Source organism: Phyllobates terribilis, unplaced genomic scaffold, assembly GCF_046119375.1.
Source record: "Phyllobates terribilis strain yellow unplaced genomic scaffold, ASM4611937v1 Scaffold_7__3_contigs__length_470593459, whole genome shotgun sequence".
NCBI classification, from domain to species: Eukaryota; Metazoa; Chordata; class Amphibia; order Anura; family Dendrobatidae; genus Phyllobates; species Phyllobates terribilis.
The window spans coordinates 24576466-24596965 of NW_027362767.1; the positions used below are offsets into that span (position 1 = coordinate 24576466).

At 45.6% G+C, this 20500-nt stretch overlaps 1 protein-coding gene across 1 annotated transcript in view; it reads left to right on the top strand.

Annotated features, from left to right (window-relative positions):
- Positions 1 to 20500, top strand: part of LOC141153486 (alpha-1-antitrypsin-like) — a 182965-nt gene that overhangs the window by 14328 nt on the left and 148137 nt on the right. Inside the window, exon 4 of the mRNA XM_073638319.1 lies at positions 11461 to 11603. Coding sequence (XP_073494420.1) covers positions 11461 to 11603 — 143 coding nt within the window. The remainder of the gene's footprint in view (positions 1 to 11460; positions 11604 to 20500) is intronic.

The window sequence follows — 20500 nt, forward strand, 5'->3', positions numbered from 1 at the left end:
GGATCCATGATTTGTTCAGCTTTATGAACGTGTCTGTCTACATTCTCAGTGGACAGCCGCGTGCGCTTATCTGTCAGCACACCACCAGCAGCGCTGAACACACATTCAGAAAGAACGCTGGCTGCAGAGCATTGCAAGATCTCCAAGGCGTGAGTGGCGAGCTCCGGACATTTTTCCAGATTGGAATCCCAAAATGAGCAAGGGTCCAGTGACACAGTCATAGCTTCAATGTTCACTTGGAGATACTCCTGTACCATCCTCTCTAGGCGTTGACTATGTGTCAGACTTCTTGTCTCCTGTGGCCTTGCAAAGGATGGTCTAAAAAAGTGATGAAACGATTCCACAAAATTGCTGTTACCAGCAGAAACTGTGTTACTGTTATGGTTTGAGTGATGAAGACTCGACAGTCCCACGGTTTGCAAGTTAGAACTGTGAAATTCACTATGTGCCCCACTGGTGTTTTGTGGAAAAGCACATGTAAGATTCTGCTACAGCCTCTGCTGATACTCCTGCATGCATGAATCACCTTCTATGGCAGGAATTATTTTGGCAAATTTACTTTTCTACCGGGGATCTAAGAGTGTGGCAACCGAGTAGTCGGGATTACTTCGAATTCTGACAATCCAAGGGTCATGTTGCAGGTAGTGCAGCAAGAAGGCACTAATGTGTCTTGCGCAACCTTGAAGGCCAAGTCCTTGTTGTGTGGGTAGTGAGGTAAGAATCATGCTTCCTTCCTCTGCCCTCTCCCCCCAACCTCACACAAAAGAAATGAAATCAAGGTCTCCCTCATCTGATGAGTCTTCCATGCCCATCGCCAGTTCGTCCTCCACTTCTTCCTCGGCTCCTGCACCTTCCTCAACAGTTTGGCTGCTACCATTCGCCCTGGTTAATCCCTCTCCCCCACCCTCCCATGCCTGCCGCCTTGGTGCTGCCGACGGTCTGGACCTTGGAGATGTTATCCCTTCCGCATACAACTCCTCCTCTACTTCCTCCACCTCCTCTTGTCCCACCACCTGACTCTGAATTCTGTTTAACGTGTGCTCCAGCATGTAAATAACCGGAATAGTCATGCTGATTGGCATCGTCAGCACTAAACATCTTCGTCGCCATTTCAAAACTGTGCAGAAGGGTGTGTAGCGCCCCTGAGGGTTCAGTCGCCACAGAGGTACTGCATCTCACCCAGAGGTGTGGTATCTCACTCTCAGGTAAGGAAGGAGTATGGCTCGGGACCCTAACACCTGCATCCAACACATGCCCACAGTGGGGGTAGGGCGAGATTGCTTCTAAGGGAGAGCACAGTCCCAGGTCCCTAGCTGGCGAGAGGGTCCTATGTAGTGGGTGTGGGTGGAGAAAGCAGCTTAGGGAAGCACATGACAGGGAGAGTACAAATAGGAAGCCATCTTAGAAGGAGCAAGCCAGTCAGAGGGGGAGAAGTGACAGGAGCAGAGGCTCTGCATGAGCTCTGCTCCGGAGGCGGGCCTAGCCTGGGAGGCCCAGGACTGAAGGAGAGAAGAGAGCAGTGGGAGCAGGAAGGCTCCAGGAACTGAAGGGACCCTAAGGGTACGGGCCGTGCAGAAGGCCACCCGTACGCCTGCTGCTACCAGGAGGTAGAGTGGTCAGGCCAGATAAGGGGAACTGGTCACTCAACTAGTGGAGAAACAGCAAGGCTCAACTAGAAACCAGAGGCTGCAGCATTTCATGTACTGCAGGCAAAAGTCCACACCAGTCTCACTAAGAAGGTAGCCACATAGGACCCAGGGGACGGAACACACGTCGCCCGCCAAGGCCCGAGGATACCGGATAGAAGTGTCACTGGGTGTGAGGTGCAGGGAGAAGGCCAGAGAAAGGACACACAGAAGGGGGTCCTGCTAAGTACTCTGGAGCTATCTGGGGGTGGACTGAGCCCCTCACTGAGTATGCACAGCACGATGGGGGAGATTGCTCTGGTACCTGTAATCTGGACTGCAACAACTGTGAGTAAAGATCTTGGGACTGCATAACACGGACTCTGTGTTCATTACTGACTCCCTGCACTACAACCACCATCATCCACCCACACTGCCCTGAAGCTACACTCTTCCTGTGGGGAGTAATAATACCATTGCTGCAAAATCACTAGCTTCAGAGGACTGTTCCACAGCGGCGGCCCCTTTGGCCGAACTCCACAGGTGGCGTAGTCGGACATTATAAAACCCATATATACAAATTACCCTTGGATTGACCGCCCTGGGTCACGGACTGGGCCTCCGACTACAACCACCAGCATCTACCGGCCCGGCTCCGGGTACCACACGGCCAAGGGGGCGCGTCAACTTCATAGGTCCCTGATCTGAGACCACTCCTGCAGCGTGATTTGCCCCACCTCTAGATCTCGTTGGCCCAGGCTATACGTCAGAACGTATTGCACCAGGGTTGTCGGTTCAGCCACAGTCGCTGCAACATGTGCAGAGTTGAATTCCACCATGTCGGCACATCGCATTTCAACCGGTGAACTGGCAAGCCCAGCGACTTCTGTAGAGATGTAAGTCATTGAGCTGCGGGATGCGAACGGCGGAAGTGAGCACACAGCGACCGTGCCCTCTGCAGAAGGCCATCTAGTCCGGGATATTGGGCTAAAAATTGCTGGACAACCTGGTTCAACGCGTGAGCCATACAAGGCACGTGTGTGACATTGCCCTGGCGTAGGGCCGCACCCAGGTTTGCAGCATTGTCGCACATGGCCTTTCCTGGTGGCAGGTCAAGTGGAGACAACCATTCATGAAACTGGGACTCCAGAGATGACCACAACTCCTCAGCTGTGTGACTCACATTTCCCAGACATTTCAAAGTAAACACTGCCTGATGCCTTTGAGCACTGCTGCCAGCATAGTAAGGAGGTGTGCAGGATTCCTTCTGCGCAGTTAGAAAGCGGGTGTCATTACCAGACAGGCTTAGGGTGCAGGTGGAGGACCGAGAGGAGGTTGAGGAGGCAGAAGCAGTGGAGGAACTTCTAGATAAAGAGGATTGACGTACAACTCGTGGGGACGGCAAGACTTGGACAGCAGCCCCTTGTCCTGCTGTCACCATAGTTACCCAGTGCCCAGTCAGCGACCTGTCCATGCCTACTCGTCCAAGTGTTTGTGGTGAAATGCACCCTGTCACACACAGAGTTTCTCAAAGAAGCGGTGATGTTGTGTGCGACATGCTGGTGTAGCGCAGGCACACATTTCTTTGAGAAGTATGCCGACTGGGCATCTGGTACTGGGGCACTGCGACGGACATAAGGTCTCGAAAATCCTCTGTGTCCACTAGGCGGAAAGGCAGCATTTCTGTAGCCAACAGCTTGCAGATGGTGAAATTCAACCTCTTAGCTTTGTCATGGCTTGGAGGAAATGATCTTTTACTTGTCCACATCTGAGGGACCGAGGGCTGGCTGTTGTGCTTAGACGAGGTTGGTAGGGTGTCCCCGGCAAACTGCCGGTCTGTGAGGAAGATGCAGGTGGAAAAGTTAGGTTGCCTTGATCCAAAGGTGGTGCTCTCGATGCCGGAGAGCGCTCAACACCAGCTGGTGTTTCCACTTCCAAATGAAATGATGACCTGCCAATCACACTGACTGTTGCGGGAAAAGAGGTGGCAGGTCTGTGTCCAAAAACATGTGTAACTGCTGTCCCCCCAGTCACAGAGGATGAAGAGGCCGCAGATGCACAAGATGGGGCAGACGGTGGTTGGCCCGGCCCGCTAGGCCGCATTGTAGCACAGTGAGCTTCCCACTGCAACTTATGCTTCATATCCATGTGACGGTTCATGCATGAAGTACTCAAACTATGGATTTTTTGGCCTCTACTTAGCTTTTGGTGACAAATATTACAGATAGCACGTGTTGGGTCATCCTTATCGATCTGAAAAAAAGCCCAGGCTATGCAAGGCTTAGAGCCCATGCGACCTGAAGAGCCACTACGACTTGTGGTCAGAGGCAGAGTTGTGGTTGAGGATGCAGTTGTTGACGTGCTTCCAGTACCCTGTCTCTGTCCAGGAAGGCGCAACCTATCCTCGTAGTCAATAGCATCTGTGACGCCCAGCTGCGCTTGGTATCTCAGATCCTAGAAGAGTGCATTTATGGAATCCTCCACAAGAGGCCCCCATAAACATTCACACATCTCCACCTTCCCCCTCAGACAAGCAGAGGGAGCCCGTTAGGGATATAAATAGGGAAGGTGGAGCTAGGAAGTTCTGTTCCTCTGAAGAGTTCCTGCAGTAGAGAAGCCTAAGAGAGGTCAGTCTGAAGTGGAGCTCAGTCTAGTCTAGAGAACTCAGTTAATAGTTTAGCAGTGGAGCACGAGGCTCCTGCTAGCTAGATTCAGGGAGCCCAGTTAGAGGTTAAGGTGTGCCGGCGCCATAAGATCGGTGAAGCCTGTCAAGCTGCCGTTAGTGTGTATTGCCTAGTGAGGGCCCGAGTAGTCCGAAGGCGAGTGGAGAGTTAGTACATAGGTGGCAGAGGAGGTTAACCAGCTCACCCCGAAGCATTTACTGGAGACCGGATTCGAGTTTACTGGGATCTCTATGACCCAGTAAGGCATAACCGGAATCCCTGGATAACTACAAGTCCCAGGATCGCTAAGGTGCTGATACGTAACAGAGCCAGGAGACGCTTAGGCACCGCACAATCGGAGCATGAACTCTAAGACAAGGCCCTACCACAAGTTCTGCCAGCGCAGGACAGAGACAAAGTTAGGCCTAGCTCCAGGCAGGTCAGAAACTTACTACGCAGAGGCAAGAAACAGGAGGCCCTACACCCGCTCATTGGGGAGGATCCTGATATGCACCCTTCACCCTCCAGTTCTCCGGGATGTGCTTGAATTTCCACCAGTAAAAGGTACTGAAGTGACTACCGTGTCCATTCCCATTCTTGCTCTGACCCAGCTGGGTCTCGCCTGTCCTGCATTCCCCCTGCATACACTTTTCTGAGGCCTAGTTCCACCTGTGGGGCGTCACAAACTCTTATAAAATTAACAATTATCCACCCTTTTAAAGAGTGACCCCAGGGTACGGGACCGGGAGCCGCCCACGCGACATCCCCAAGGTCAGGAAAAGGCCCGGGTACCGAGTCATCCCCACCCCCTGGGCTAGTCACATCCTCCTCCACCTCCTCTGCTGACCTCATCGACTGGCTGACTGTGGGTTGACAGTAAGTGGGATCTCCAACCTCGTCATCATCACCCTGTGTGTTCTCACACCCGTCGTCCTCAGAGCCAACCTCTTCCTGCCCTGACCGAAAAGTCAAGTTGTCGCTCCAATCAGGTATGTGAGTCTCATCATCGTCTTCATCATTGTCTCCACCAACAGGAGTTACAGTTTGGGAACGAGTGTCTACATTATGCTCAGAACCTTCTTCATCCGGTCCTGGATCCGACTCATAAAGATTCTGGGCATCAGTGCAGATCATTTCCTCATCTGGATTAACAGAAGCTCTGGAGCAGACCTCCGTTTCCCAGGCTATAGTATGAGTAAACAGCTGTGCAGACTCAACCATCTGTTCTACACCATACTCAGATGGGCAGCTGGAGACTTGGGAGCTGTGAGGAAGCAAGTGTGATTGTGGTGACACCTTTGAGGACTGGAGTATTTGTGATGTTGAAGTTGAGGTGGAGGAGAGCCCACTTGAAGGAGCACTTGATATCCGTTGAAGCACCTGCTGTTTTTGTGCCTCATCTGGAATCTGTAGTGATGGGCATGTCCGTAAGGCAGGGATTGTATCACATTGTCCACGAAAAGAAGTAGACATCTTTGTTTTGCTGGAAGATGGTCTTTCTTCTGCAGATGTTACCCCCCCCCACCTCGGGGGGGCTCAACCCACCAGCGGACAGGCACCAGTATTGGGAGAGGGGGGCTGGCCATCAGGGTCCACCGCGGCTCTGACACAAACCCGGCGACACGGAGGTCGCACGGGCAGGAACGGACTGGCCGTGTCGGCTTCGCACTCCAGCGTAGTCCCTCTGCCCGCTCGCACCCATAACCTCAAACGGATGTGCAAGCGGCTTTTCTTCTCAGGGCTGTTCCCCGTCCAGCAGGAACGTGGGGTAGCTCAGGTCGGCCTTCCACTTTACTCCCTTACCTCCCTCGCCCTCTTTCCTTCTTCTGTTCTCCATCTAACCCCTCGGCTCTGTTGTGTCTGCTCTCCCTCCAGCTCTCTCCTTCTCACAGGTGGACTAACGCGTGTATTCACACTGTGGCAAATATTTTGGGCCCAGGCATAAGAAGTTGTCGAGGTAATGGATAATATGTGCCCCCTTAGAAACGTCCATTACAACCCATTAGAGGAAGCAACTAAATGCCTTAAATAGTGAGCAGTATCTGGAGCACCCCATGGATAAACAGTGATCTATATAGTATGCTCCTTCCCAGAAGCAGCCCAATAGTTGGACACTATTCGGAGGCACAGGTAGTAAGTAACCGGAACTCCGCATCAATGTCTGTTTTGGCCATTAGGGTGACCCTTCCCAACTTTTTGATCCGCCTGATTGCCTTGTCAAAGGATGTACAGTATATACTACTGTACTTGGTTCCGCGTCGATGTTGTCGTTTACGGACCTTCCCCTTGGATATGACAAATGGTGGATTAGTCCGAATGTATTGGGTTCCGTTTTTGGCACAACTCACAACGGGAATACCACTACGTCTTGTAAGGAAAGTGTTCTGAATGGAACCGCCATTCTACCTAAAGATATTTATTTTTTAATTTTCTTGTCACGACATCTGGGTGTTGGTAGGCTGATTTTAGATTTTTAATCCAGCCTTTCTTGATTTTAGAAAGGCATGACATGCCTATATCTGTGTCTCCCCCTCCTTTTACTCCTCCACCTCTTTTCTTTTCGCATGACTATATGTACTTGTCACTTTTCTATGTGTTAGTTGTGTCTTCTGAGCAGTTTGTCAGCTTTTGGACACCTTTGAAGTGTTTTCTATGTGTTTTCTATGTGTTTCTATGTGATTTTGTTTGGTTTTAACGGTGTTCGAAGGTGTTCGACGAACAGTTCGACGAACAGTTCGGCGAATATACGGGTGTTCGACAAACCGAACCGAACTCGAACACTACGGGGGTGGCTCAACACTAACTGTAACTCTTACATAATGTAAAGAATGATATAAGATAAGGACAATAGGGGTCTGTGCACACGTTATATATTTGGTGCAGAAATCTGTGCTCCATTTCTGCTTCTCTTGGCAAAAAAAAACAGAGCTGCAAAAATACTTGTTTTTGCTGTGTGTTTTACTTGCATTTTTATACAGAAAGGAGCAGAGCAGAAATCCCCGGGAGCCGGTATCAGTGACGCAGCTGGAGACTCACCATCCACTGTTCACGCGGCTGTCGTCTGGGCGGACGCAACTCTGTAGTGTTACAGCGACCAGACACAGGTCAGAAAGTCCTGACCTCAGGCCCACTGCAGGGTTTATGGTGGGAGCGTGCACACACACAGTTAGTTTGGTGCCAAACTCAGACAGGCAGATACAGGCACATGATAGCACCAGTGTCCAGCGGACTCAGCGTCCGGAGCCACCAGTGCCTTATAGAGACCACCGCAGTAAATCAATATCTACTGGAGTATACAAAGGTACTCCTCAGAGAATCCCACTCACGTGGTTCTTAAAGAGAACTCCACGCTATATCAATCAGTAACCGTGTTCTACCTTGTGGGTATAGAGTCATTTTGTTAAGTTTGAAGCTGCTGTTCTCTCTCACCAGTAGTCCGCCCCTGACATTCATTTGATTGTTCCCAAGTCCCAGGTAAATGCTCGGTGACCACACTAGACGGGTGCACGACTAGTCATCACTGTTGGGCTAAGGGAGTGACGCAGTGCAGGGGTCCTGGTCAGTCCTGACTGGGTGTGAAGTAACTTGTTTCATTTTTTAGTTGTTGGAAAAGTATTCTATCTAAATTCTTCTGTAACACTCCATCTGGAAAGATTGGTGTTGGCGACTTTCCTTGTCCACGACTTCACTGTATCCTGGGAAGCCCATCCCGATATATGGTCTACACTGCTACAAAAAATAGGGGAGACCCCACGTCCGTTTTTTTTATTTATTTATTAGGTTAATACATGTACAGTAAACTACACACACAAGGCACTAATATATCTCACAGATAACTATCTAGCATCTATCTGTATATTATCTATTACCTATTATTTATCAGTTATGTATTATCTATATATCTATTCGTCTATCTATTATCTTTCTATTATCTATCTATCTATCTCAAATCTATCTACAGTTGAATCCAGAAGTTTCCATACACTATATAAAAAGACACATATACATGTTTTTCTCATTATCTGACATGAAATCAGAATAAACCTTTCCCGTTTTAGGTCAATTAGGATTACCATAATGGTTAATATTTGCCAAATGCCAGAGTAATGAAAGAGAATGTTTTAAGGCATTTTTATTACTTACTGCAAAGTCAAAAGTTTCCATACATTTCATTAGTATTTGGTACCATTGCCCTTAAACTGAATGACTTGGTTGAAACGTTTGGGATCTCCTTCCATAAGCTTCTCACAATAGTTGGTCGGAATTCGGGTCCATTCCTCCTGACAAAACTGGTGTATCTGATCCGAGTTTGTACGTCACCTTGCTTGCACCGGCCTTTTCAGCTTTGCCCATAAATTTTCAATAGGATTGAGATCAGGGCTTTGTGATGGCCACTCCAAAACATTGACTTTGTTATCCTTAAGCCACCTTGTTACCATTTTGTCAGTATGCTTCTGGTCATTATTCACTTGGAAGACCCATTTGCGCCCAAACTTTAAATTCCTGGCTGATGTCTTGAGATGTTGCTTCAGTATTGCCACATAATCTTCTTTTCTCATGATGCCATCTATTTTGTGAAGTGCACCAGTCCCTCCTGCAGCAAAACAACCCCACAACATGATTATGCCACCCCCGTGTTTCACGGTTAGGATGGTGTTCTTAGGCTTTCAAGCTTCTCCCTTTTTCCTCCAAACGTATCGATTGTGATTATGCCCAAAAAGTTCAATTTTAGTTTCATCAGACCACAGGACATGTCTCCAAAAATTAAGGTCTGTGTTCCTGTGTGCATTTGCAAACATTAATCTGTTTCTTTTGGAGTAATGGCTTCTTCCTGGCAGAGTGGCCTTTCAGCCCATGTTGATACAGTACTCATTTCACTGTGTATATTGACACAATCTTACCAGCTTCCGCAATCATCTTCACAAGGTCTTTTGCTTTTGTCCTTGGGTTGATTTGAACATGTCAGACCAAAGCACGTTCATCTCTGAGACATAGAACCCATCTCCTTCCTGAGCGGTATGATGGCTGGACATTCACATCTTGTTTGTACTAATATGGCGCCCCTGAGGGTTCAGTCGCCACAGAGGTACTGCACCTCACCCAGAGGTGTGGCATCTCCTTCTCTCAGGTAAGGATGGAGTACTGCCCGGGACCCTAACACCTGCACTCAACCCTACACTACTCCAGGCCAGCTGGAAGGGTATTATGCACTTCTTCTGCTGCCCTGTCCCTGGCTGGAGTGGGGGGAACCTAAGCGAGGGGGAACCAGTGGTGAGTGTGGGTGGAGGACGTAGAACAGGGGAGAACTTGAATAGATATATATGTATAGGAAGCCATCTTAGTCAAGGCAGTGCAGAAAGTAGGTGAGCAGCAAGAGGAGAGGAGGGGGGCAGAGTCTCTTCAGGAGCTCTGCTTCAAAGTGGGGCCTAGGGAGAGAGGCCCAGGAGCGGAGTGGGGAGCAAGGGAGGAATGCTTCAGGAACAGAAGGAATCCCAGGGGGTACGGTGAGTGCAGGACTGCACCCGTACACCCGAATCTGCCGGGCGTCAGAGGGATCAGGCCGCAGGAATTGAACCGGTCCCTGGACTAGCCGTGTTACTCCAGGTCTCGGCTGTAATACCGGAGGCTTCTGCACTTCCATGGTGCAATTGCCACAACCTCACCCTAGCCAATGTAAGGGGTACCAAGTAGGTCTGGGAACTGCAGGTTGCCCAGAGGGATCTCAGAGTACCTGATTGGGACTGTGTGTGGGGAGCGCAGGGCAGGAGGGAGAAGACCCAGCGCAAGAAGTCGGTCAAGGAAGGAACATAAAGAAAGGGGGTCCCGTTAAGTGTTTCTGATATACCTGAAGGAGTGCTGGACACCTGCCTGGCAAACGCAGTGCGACGCGGGAGTCTGACACCTGGACAGTGTACCTGAGGAACCTAAGAAGAATTGTGAGTAAACTCGGATGACTGCACTCCACTGTCTCTGTCAGTTATTTCTACCATGCTACTGTGCCTGCACTACAATGCCCAGCATCACCATCTGCTACTACACTGCCCTGGAGCTGTGCTCTGCCTGTGGAGAGCCTCAGCAACCCAGCTGCCCTAAACATCTGCTCCAGAGGTCTTAAGCAGCGCCAGTACTCATTACCGGGAACCACAGGTGGCGTCACGAGACAAACTGTTAACAAATCCCCTTTTAAAGAGTGACCTCAGGGTACGGGCCCAGGAGTCAACTGCCGTGACATCCCACAGAAGGTAAAGGCCCGGGTACGGAGTCTCCCCCATATTTCCCTGGGCGATTCACTTGCATATAATTGTTTGTACAGATAAACGAGGCACCTTCAGATATCTTTAAATTGTACCCAAGGATGAGCCAGACTTGTGCAAGTCCACAATTCTCTTCCTGATATCTTGGCTGATTTCTTTAGACTTTCCCATGATGCTACACAAAGAAGCAGTGTGTTTCCGGTGTGCATTAAAATACACCCACAGGTGTGTCTCTAATAAACTCAGATGTTGCCAAAAAACCTATCAGAAGCTTCCAAAGCTTTCATATGGGCAGTCCAGAATTGTTTAAAGGCATAGTAATCTTAGTGTATAAAACTTTTGACTTTGCAGTAAGTAATAATGCCTTAAAACATTCTCTCTCTCTCATTATTCTGGCATTTGGCAAATATTAAAAATGATGGTAATCCTAGTTGACCTAAAACGGGAAAGGTTTATTCTGATTTCATGTCAGATATTGAGAAAAACATGCAGATGTGTCTTTTTATAAAGTGGATGGAAACTTCTAGCTTCAACTGTATCGATCTATTATCTATCTGTTATGTATCTATCTATATATTATCTGTCTCTCTGTCTCCTTTGTCTTTAACATCTTAAAATCTGTAATTTCTATTCCGGCATGTGTCACACTTTATGACATCTGTGTGCAGTACGTACTGACGTCGATGCTGCCGGAAAAAAACGGACAAGTCTACGTGTGGGACACACGGTTTTTGTGAACACGAGGACTTGTGCGCAGCCCCATAGATGTTATGTGTGTATGTGCCTCAGTACGTGTGAAAACAGACCCCACATATACCAGATTCAGATGTGTGAAGGGACCCTAATGTATTTTTTTTTGCTCTTAACACTTGCATTCAACATAACCTGACTAATAGTGACATTCTGCTTCTCTTTAAGAAACATGAGGGTTTTTCTATTTTTGGGAGCAGCTCTATTTTTTCCATTACTTTTTGCTGCAGATGATTATAACACCCACGGGAAGATGGCCGAGCTGCATAGTGAAGACCATGGCGTGATTCCTATCCTCGACTACATATATTGTAAGTGATTACCTTGGAAATAAAGCACTTACAAATATGCAAATGATGAATCGCGCTTTAAGTCACTTTTCTTTTTCTATCTAATGGTTTTCGTAGATGTTTTTTTGCACTAAATTCTTATGTAGTTAATTTTTGTGATAAATCTAAAATATACTTTATCTTTGCCTCAAACTCAAACAGAGAGGGCCAAAAGTCGTGGGCCAACCAGTATACAGTATAATGGGCCCTGCATAGTACTCCATACAGTAAAATGTGCTTCATATAGTCCTCCATACAGTATAATGTGCTTCATATAGTCCTCCATACAGTATAATGTGCCCTGCATAGTACTCCATACAGTATAAAGGCCTCACATAGTCATCTATACAGAATAATGGCCCCACATAGTCCTCTATACAGTATAATGGGCCCTGCATAGTACTCCATACAGTAAAATGTGCTTCATATAGTCCTCCATACAGTATAATGTGCTTCATATAGTCCTCCATACAGTATAATGTGCCCTGCATAGTACTCCATACAGTATAAAGGCCTCACATAGTCATCCATACAGAATAATGGCCCCACATAGTCCTCTATACAGTATAATGGGCCCACATAGTCCTCCATACAGTAAAATGTGCTTCATATAGTCCTCCATACAGTATAATGTGCTTCATATAGTCCTCCATACAGTATAATGGGCCCTGCATAGTACTCCATACAGTAAAATGTGCTTCATATAGTCCTCCATACAGTATAATGTGCTTCATATAGTCCTCCATACAGTATAATGTGTCCTGCATAGTACTCCATACAGTATAAAGGCCTCACATAGTCATCCATACAGAATAATGGCCCCACATAGTCCTCTATACAGTATAATGGGCCCTGCATAGTACTCCATACAGTAAAATGTGCTTCATATAGTCCTCCATACAGTATAATGTGCTTCATATAGTCCTCCATACAGTATAATGTGCCCTGCATAGTACTCCATACAGTATAAAGGCCTCACATAGTCATCCATACAGAATAATGGCCCCACATAGTCCTCTATACAGAATAATGGCCCCACATAGTCCTCTATACAGTATTATGGCCCCACATAGTCTTCCATACAGTATAATGGGCCCCACATAGTCCTCCATACAGTATAATGGGCCCCAAATAGTCCTCTATACAGTATATTGGGCAACACATAGTCCTCCATACAGTAGAATGGCCCCACATATTCATCCATACAGTATATTGGGCCCCACATAGTCCTCCATACAGTATAATGGCCCCATATAGTTCTCCATACAGTATAATGGGCCCCACATAGTACTCCATACAGTATAATGGGCCCCAAATAGTCCTCTATACAGTGTATTGGGCCCCACATAGTCCTCCATACAGTAGAATGGCCCCACATAGTCATCCATACAGTATATTGGGCCCCACATAGTCCTCCATACAGTATAATGGCCCCATATAGTTCTCCATACAGTATAATGGGCCCCACATAGTCCTCCATACAGTATAATGGGCCCCAAATAGTCCTCTATACAGTATATTGGGCCCCACATAGTCCTCCATACAGTATAATGGCCCCACATAAGTCCTCCATACAGTATAATGGGCCCCACATAGTCCTCCATACAGTATAATGGCCCCACATAGTCCTCCATACAGAATAACTTGCCCCACATAGTCCTCCATATAGAATAATGGGCCCCACATAGTCCTCCATACTGTATAATGGGCCCCACATAGTCCTCCATATAAAATAATAGGCCCCACATAGTCCTCCATACAGTATAATGGGCCCTACATAGTCCTCCATACAGTATAATGGCCCCACATAGTCCTCCATACAGAATAATGTGCCCCACATAGTCATCCATACAGTAAAATGGCCCCACATAGTCCTCCATACAGTTTAATGGCCCCACATAGTCCTCCATACAGTATAATGGCCCCACATAGTCCTCCATACAGAATAATGGCCCCACATAGTCCTCCATACAGAATAATGGCCCCACATAGTCCTCCATACAGTATAATGGCCTCACATAGACCTCCATACAGTATAATGGGCCCTACATAGTCCTCCATATAGAATAATGGGCCCCACATAGTCCTCCATACAGTATAATGGGCCCCACATAGTCCTCCATACAATATAATGGCCCCACATAGTCCTCCATACAGTATAATGGGCCCCACATAGTCCTCCATACAGTATAATGGGCCCCACATAGTCCTCCATATAGAATAATGGCCCCAGATAGGAGTGGTGGTTCTGGTGTCGCAGGCCAAATAAAACCACCCTGTGGGCCAGAGTTTGACATGTATGTTTTAGGTATTTCATTAAAATATCACAAAATGTGAACAAAAAAATGCAAGTCTACATAAAGTGACCGCAGGAACGAGGTTACAGGACATTTGCAAAAAAAAGTCAAAACTGTGCAACTTTTAGAAAAGTCATTAGAAAGATGATGAAGACCCCTGTGCTTGTCATTATGGAGCGCCCTTGTAACTCAGCCTGTGGCCAGGCTTCCAAGGAGACAGTGATTTCTGCTATATGCAGCATCGTGGTATATAGCACAAGCGATCCGATAATCAGAGCTTCAAGTCCCCTAAAGGGATTAACAAGAATAGTGGAAAGTAAAATAAAAAAAAATATCTGAGAAGAATAATAAAAGCATTAAAGTTCAAATCATCCCTCTTTTCCCCCATTGAAAATAAAGATATTAAAAAAAAACACGCATGTGGTATCACCGCATTCAGTAATGTTCAATCTATCAAAATATAAAAATAATTAACCCGATCAGTAAACAAAAAAAATTCAAGAACGTCAAAATTATGTTTTTTTTGGTCACTGTAATTCCACAAAAAAATGCTGTAAGAAGCTATGAAAATGTGACATCTATCCCAAAATGGTAGCAACAAAAACAAAGTGTTGCCCCGCAAAAAATAAGCCATCACCAGTTCCATCGGCAGAAAAATTAAAACATTATGGGACTCGGAAAGAGTATCACAACCCTAGAGAAAATTTTATTTGCAAACTTATGATTTTTTTTTAGACCACTTAAATAATAAAAATCTGGACTTGTTTAGTATCACTGTAATCATATTGATGAGGAAAATCATATTGCGAGATCATTTTTACCAGAATCTAAAAACAAAAACCGGAAAATCACATTGTATCATTTTTACATAATTAAATAATATTTTATTGCATGAAATTAGTATTTGATCACCTACCAACAGGCAAGAATTCTGCCTCTAACAGACCTATTGGTTTTTCCTTAAGAAGCCCTCCTACACTGCACTCATTACCTGTATTTATTTCACCTATTTGAACTCGTTACCTGTATGAAAGACACCTGTCCACACAATCAATCACACTTCAACCTCTCAACCATGGCCAAGACCAAAGAGCTGTCTAAGGACACCAAGGACAGAACTGTAGACCTGCACAAGGCTTGGATCAGTTACAGGCAAGCAGCTTGGTGAATAGGCAACAACTGTTGGTGCAATTATTAGAAAATGGAAGAAACTCAAGATGTTTGTGAATCTTTGTTGGTCTGGGGCTCCATGCAGCATCTCACCCTGTGGGGTAACGATGATTCTGAGAAAGGTCAGGAATCAGCCCAGAATTACACAGGAGGACCTGGTCAATGACCTGAAAAGAGCTGGGACCACAATCTCAAGCATTACTGTTAGTAACACACTACATAGTCATAGATTAAAATCCTGCAGGGCATACAAGGTCCCCCTGCTCACACCAGCACATGTCCAGGCTCGTTTGAAGTTCGCCAATGACCATCTAAATTATCCAGAGGAGGCATGGGAGAAAGTCATGTGGTCATATGAGACAAAATAGAACTTTTTGGTATCAACTCCACTCGCAATATTTGGAGGAAGGAGAAGGATGACCCCAAGAACACTTTCCCAACCATGAAGCATGGTGGGGGAAACATAATTTGGGGGTGCTTTTCTGCAAAGGGGATAGGATAACTGCACCGTATTGAAGAGAGGATGGATGGGGTCATGTATCGCCAGATTTTGGCCAACAACCTTCTTCTCTCTGTAAGAGAATTGAAGATGGGTTGTGGCTGGGTCTTCCAACATGACAATGACCCGAAACACACAGCCAGGGCAACAAAGGAGTGGATCCGTAAGAAGCATTTCAAGGTCCTGGAGTGGCCTAGCCAGTCTCCAGACCTGCACCTAATAGAAAATCTTTGGAGGGAGCTGAAACTCAATGTTGCCCAGCGACAGTCCCGAAACCTGAAAGATCTGGAGAAGATCTGTATGGAGGAGGGGGCCAAAATCCCTGCTACAGTGCGTGCAAACCTGGTCAAGAACCACAGGAAACGTCTGACCTCTGTAATTGTAACAAAAGTTTCTGCACCAAATATTAAGGTCTGTTTTTCTATTGTATCAAATACTTATTTCATGCAATAAAATGCAAATTAATTATGTAAAAATCATACATGTGATTTTCTTGATTTTATTTTTAAATTCTGTCTCTCACAGGTGAAGTGTACCTATGATAAAAATTACAGACCTCTCCATTCTTTGTAGGTGGGAAAACTTGCAAACTCGGCAGTGTATCAAATACTTATTTTCCCCACTGTATATTCCGGTGGGACCATACCCTGTAGTTATAATTTAAATTAAAAAAAACAACAAACAAATAATACACTAGTGACAAAGCTTCCCACTCAAAACTTCTGGAGCTCCAGAAGTTGGAATAAAGTTAAAGTTGTTGTGTTCATGTACCTATGAGCGTGTGTTCACGCAGAGTTTTTGGAAGAATTATGGTAACATAAAATGAAAGGAAACTCTCCGAATCCTCCTAAAAAGTTAGAGGTTCTATTCAGTTTCTGCTCCAAAAACTCAACAAAAAGACACAGTGTGCACAAAGCCCAAGATAAAAAACACTGACACAAGACCCTGTCTTAGCACCAATAACTCTCGGGTGTTGGTTGTTGCACTTGATTCATTAACTCCACAGTCAGGTAACAGTATCTGATATTATACTTGGCCATATTATAGAATATTTTTTTTTGTCTCTATTTCTTTGCAGCAAAAATCAAAACTCTATTTGACAACATAAGGATAGAAGAAGGAGATTTTCAAATCAGTGAGAAGACAAGTGTGAAGGTGCCATTCATGAAAATGAGAGGGATGTGCAAAGTGGCCTTCACCGATGAGGCCACTGTGGTCTCCAAACCCTATAAAGCGGATGCCGAGGCCTTTTTCATCCTGCCAGCGGAGGGGAAGTTGTCTGAAATAGAAGAGAATCTTAATGAAGAAACAATTCAGAAGTGGAAGAAATTAATGAAAAAGCGGTAAGGATTGATCAATGTGAAAGGAAGCCAAAAACATGGCCAAAACCTATCCAAACATGGGCAAAAGGTACAATGTAGTAACATCGGAGCTGCTGCTAGAACTCCACTTCCTGTCCCCCAATGGTGCAGGATCCAGACACTCTGATTGTAGGTGTAGTGAAAAATGGACTCTTGTCCATTCTGCTCAGAAATAATGGAGACAATGGCATCCTCGAATATCCAAAGGTTTATCAAGTGTTTTCAGTCATTATGGAGGATGATCTTTAGTCACCCGCTCTCACACTTAGGCCTCGATTCTTAATTATGGGGTTACTTAAGTCAATTTTCATCCCTTATCTAGAGGCTTCAATGATGTTTATTGCACCAAACTCATCAAAATGGAAAGTGTAATTCATGAATTTGGCAAAAAGTCAAAAAAGGGCTTCTTCCCTGTCATTTACCATTTTTGAAACTTTTTCAGCAAAAAGTAGCATCTTTTACACAATGGGGCAAAGATGGGAATTTGAAAAAGCAAAATAAAACTACATCAGGGGGCTCAGGTGACATCTGAAATTGTTAAAATCCACCAATAAAAAAACAAGCGAGCAGAGATAAAGTAGACTTCAAAGAAGGCACAAAATACAGAATACTGGATGAAAAAACAATGACGAATGCGGGCCATTGTGTATTAATGCGTACGCGGCCTCTTCCCTGTCCTCTTCTATCACTCTTGCACATTCATCTCTCATAATCACTGCCTTTTGTCTTCTGCTCCATTTTGGAGTAATTTGGGGGCACCGCTATAGTGAGGCAGTGATGACATTGTGTCAGCCAACATGTGTGCCCCTATCCCCCCATATAAGACCACCATTGTGAACACATCCATGTATAGGGAGGTTCAGCAGGTGTTAGGACACGTATCAGAGAGGACGGGGGTGATTGTGTTCAGGGCTGAACTGGGTCAAAAATCAGCCCTGGCACACAAACCCCACTAGCCCACATACTATAACCCATCAGCCCCAATCACTGAATTTTGCTTTGCTCGGTCGTGCTTCTCACCACTCTCTTACAGGCGTTATTTGAAGAGCCACATGTGAATGGTGCCAGAGTGCGAAGGATCAACCACCGCTGCATTCACGTGGTGCTCTGCAAAGCTCTGGTTCTCGGGATCGTGGAGGTTCCAGCGGTTGGATCTCAAACTTGGGATGACCCATTTAAAACAGTTTTCCTAAGATTTTTTTATTTGCCCATAAGAATGTAGAAAATAACAGACCTATAGTGAATCCCCCCCCACCAAAGTCCAAAGTCGCTTCACTGAAAACAGGACAGGAGAAGTGGTACTGTGCAATGTATATATACAGGACAGGAGAAGTAATACTGTGCAGTGTATATATACAGGACAGGAGGAGAGGTACTGTGCAGTGTATATATACAGGACAGGAGAAGTGATACTGTGCAGTGTACAGTACAGACCAAAAGTGTGGACACACCTTCTCATTCAAAGATTTTTCTGTATTTTCATGACTAGGAAAATTGTACATTCACACTGAAGGCATCAAAACTATGAATAAACACATGTGGAATTATATACTTAACAAAAAAGTGTGAAACAACTGAAAATATGTCTTATATTCTAGGTTCTTCAAAGTAGCCACCTTTTGCTTTGATGACTGCTTTGCACACTCTTGGCATTCTCTTGATGAGCTTCAAGAGGTAGTCACCGTAAACAGTTTTCACTTCACAGGTGTGCCCTGTCAGGTTTAATAAGTGGGATTTCTTGCCTTATAAATGGGGTTGGGACCATCAGTTGTGTTGTGCAGAAGTCTGGTGGATACACAGCTGATAGTCCTACTGAATAGACTGTTAGAATTTGTATTATGGCAAGAAAAAAGCAGCTAAGTAAAGAAAAACGAGTGGCCATCATTACTTTAAGAAATGAAGGTCAGTCAGTCCGAAAAATTGGGAAAACTTTGAAAGTGTCCCCAAGTGCAGTTGCAAAAACCATCAAGCGCTACAAAGAAACTGGCTCATATGAGGACCGCCCCAGGAAAGGAAGGCCAAGAGTCACCTCTGCTTCTGAGGATAAGTTTATCCAAGTCACCAGCCTCAGAAATCTCAGGTTAACAGCAGCTCAGATTAGAGACCAGGTCACTGCCACAAAGAGTTCTAGCAGCAGACACATCTCTACAACAACTGTTAAGAGGAGACTTTGTGCAGCAGGCCTTTCTGGTAAAATAGCTGCTAGTAAACCACTGCTAAGGACAGGCAACAAGCAGAAGAGACTTGTTTGGGCTAAAGAACACAAGGAATGAACATTAGACCAGTGGAAATCTGCGCTTTGGTCTGATGAGTCTCAAATTTGAGATCTTTGGTTCTAACCACCGTGTCTTTGTGCGATGCAGAAAAGGTGAACGGATGAACTCTACATGCCTGGTTCCCACCGTGAAGCATGGAGGAGGAGGTGTGATGGTGTGGGGGTGCTTTGCTGGTGACACTGTTGGGGATTTATTCAAAATTGAAGGCATACTGAACCAGCATGGCTACCACAGCATCTTGCAGCGGCATGCTATTCCATCCGGTTTGCGTTTAGTTGGACCGTAATTTATTTTTCAACAGGACAATGACCCCAAACACACCTCCAGGCTGTATAAGGCCTATTTGACCAAGAAGGAGAGTGATGGGGTGCTACGCCAGATGGCCTGGCCTCCACAGTCACCAGACCTGAACCCAATCGAGATGGTTTGGGGTGAGCTGGACCGCAGAGTGAAGGCAAAAGGGCCAACAAGTGCTAAGCATCTCTGGGAACTCCTTCAAGATTGTTGGAAGACTATTTCTGGTGACTACCTTGAAGCTCATCAAGAAAATGCCAAGAGTGTGCAAAGCAGTCATCATAGCAAAAGGTGGCTACTTTGAAGAACCTAGAATATAAGACATATTTTCAGTTGTTTCACACTTTTTTGTTAAGTATATAATTCCACATGTGTTAATTCATAGTTTTGATGCCTTCAGTGTGAATGTACAATTTTCATAGTCATGAAAATATAGAAAAATCTTTAAATGAGAAGGTGTGTCCAAACTTTTGGTCTGTACTGTATATATACAGGACAAGAGAAGTGGTACTGTGCAGTGTATATATACAGGACAGGAGGAGCGGTACTGTGCAGTGTATATATACAGGACAGGAGGAGCGGTACTGTGTAGTGTATATATACAGGTCAGGAGAAGTGGTACTGTGCAGTGTATATATATACAGGACAGGAGGAGTGGTACTGTGCAGTGTATATATACAGGTCAGGAGAAGTGGTACTGTGCAGTGTATATATACAGGGCAGCAGAAGTGGTACTGTGCAGTGTTTATATACAGGACAGGAGAGGTGGTACTGTGCAGTGTATATATACAGGACAGGAGAAGTACTGTGCAATGTATATATACAGGACAGGAGAAGTAATACTGTGCAGTGTATATATACAGGACAGGAGGAGTGGTACTGTGCAGTGTATATATACAGGACAGGAGGAGTGGTACTGTGCAGTGTATATATACAGGACAAGAGTAGTGGTACTGTGCAGTGTATATATACAGGACAGAAG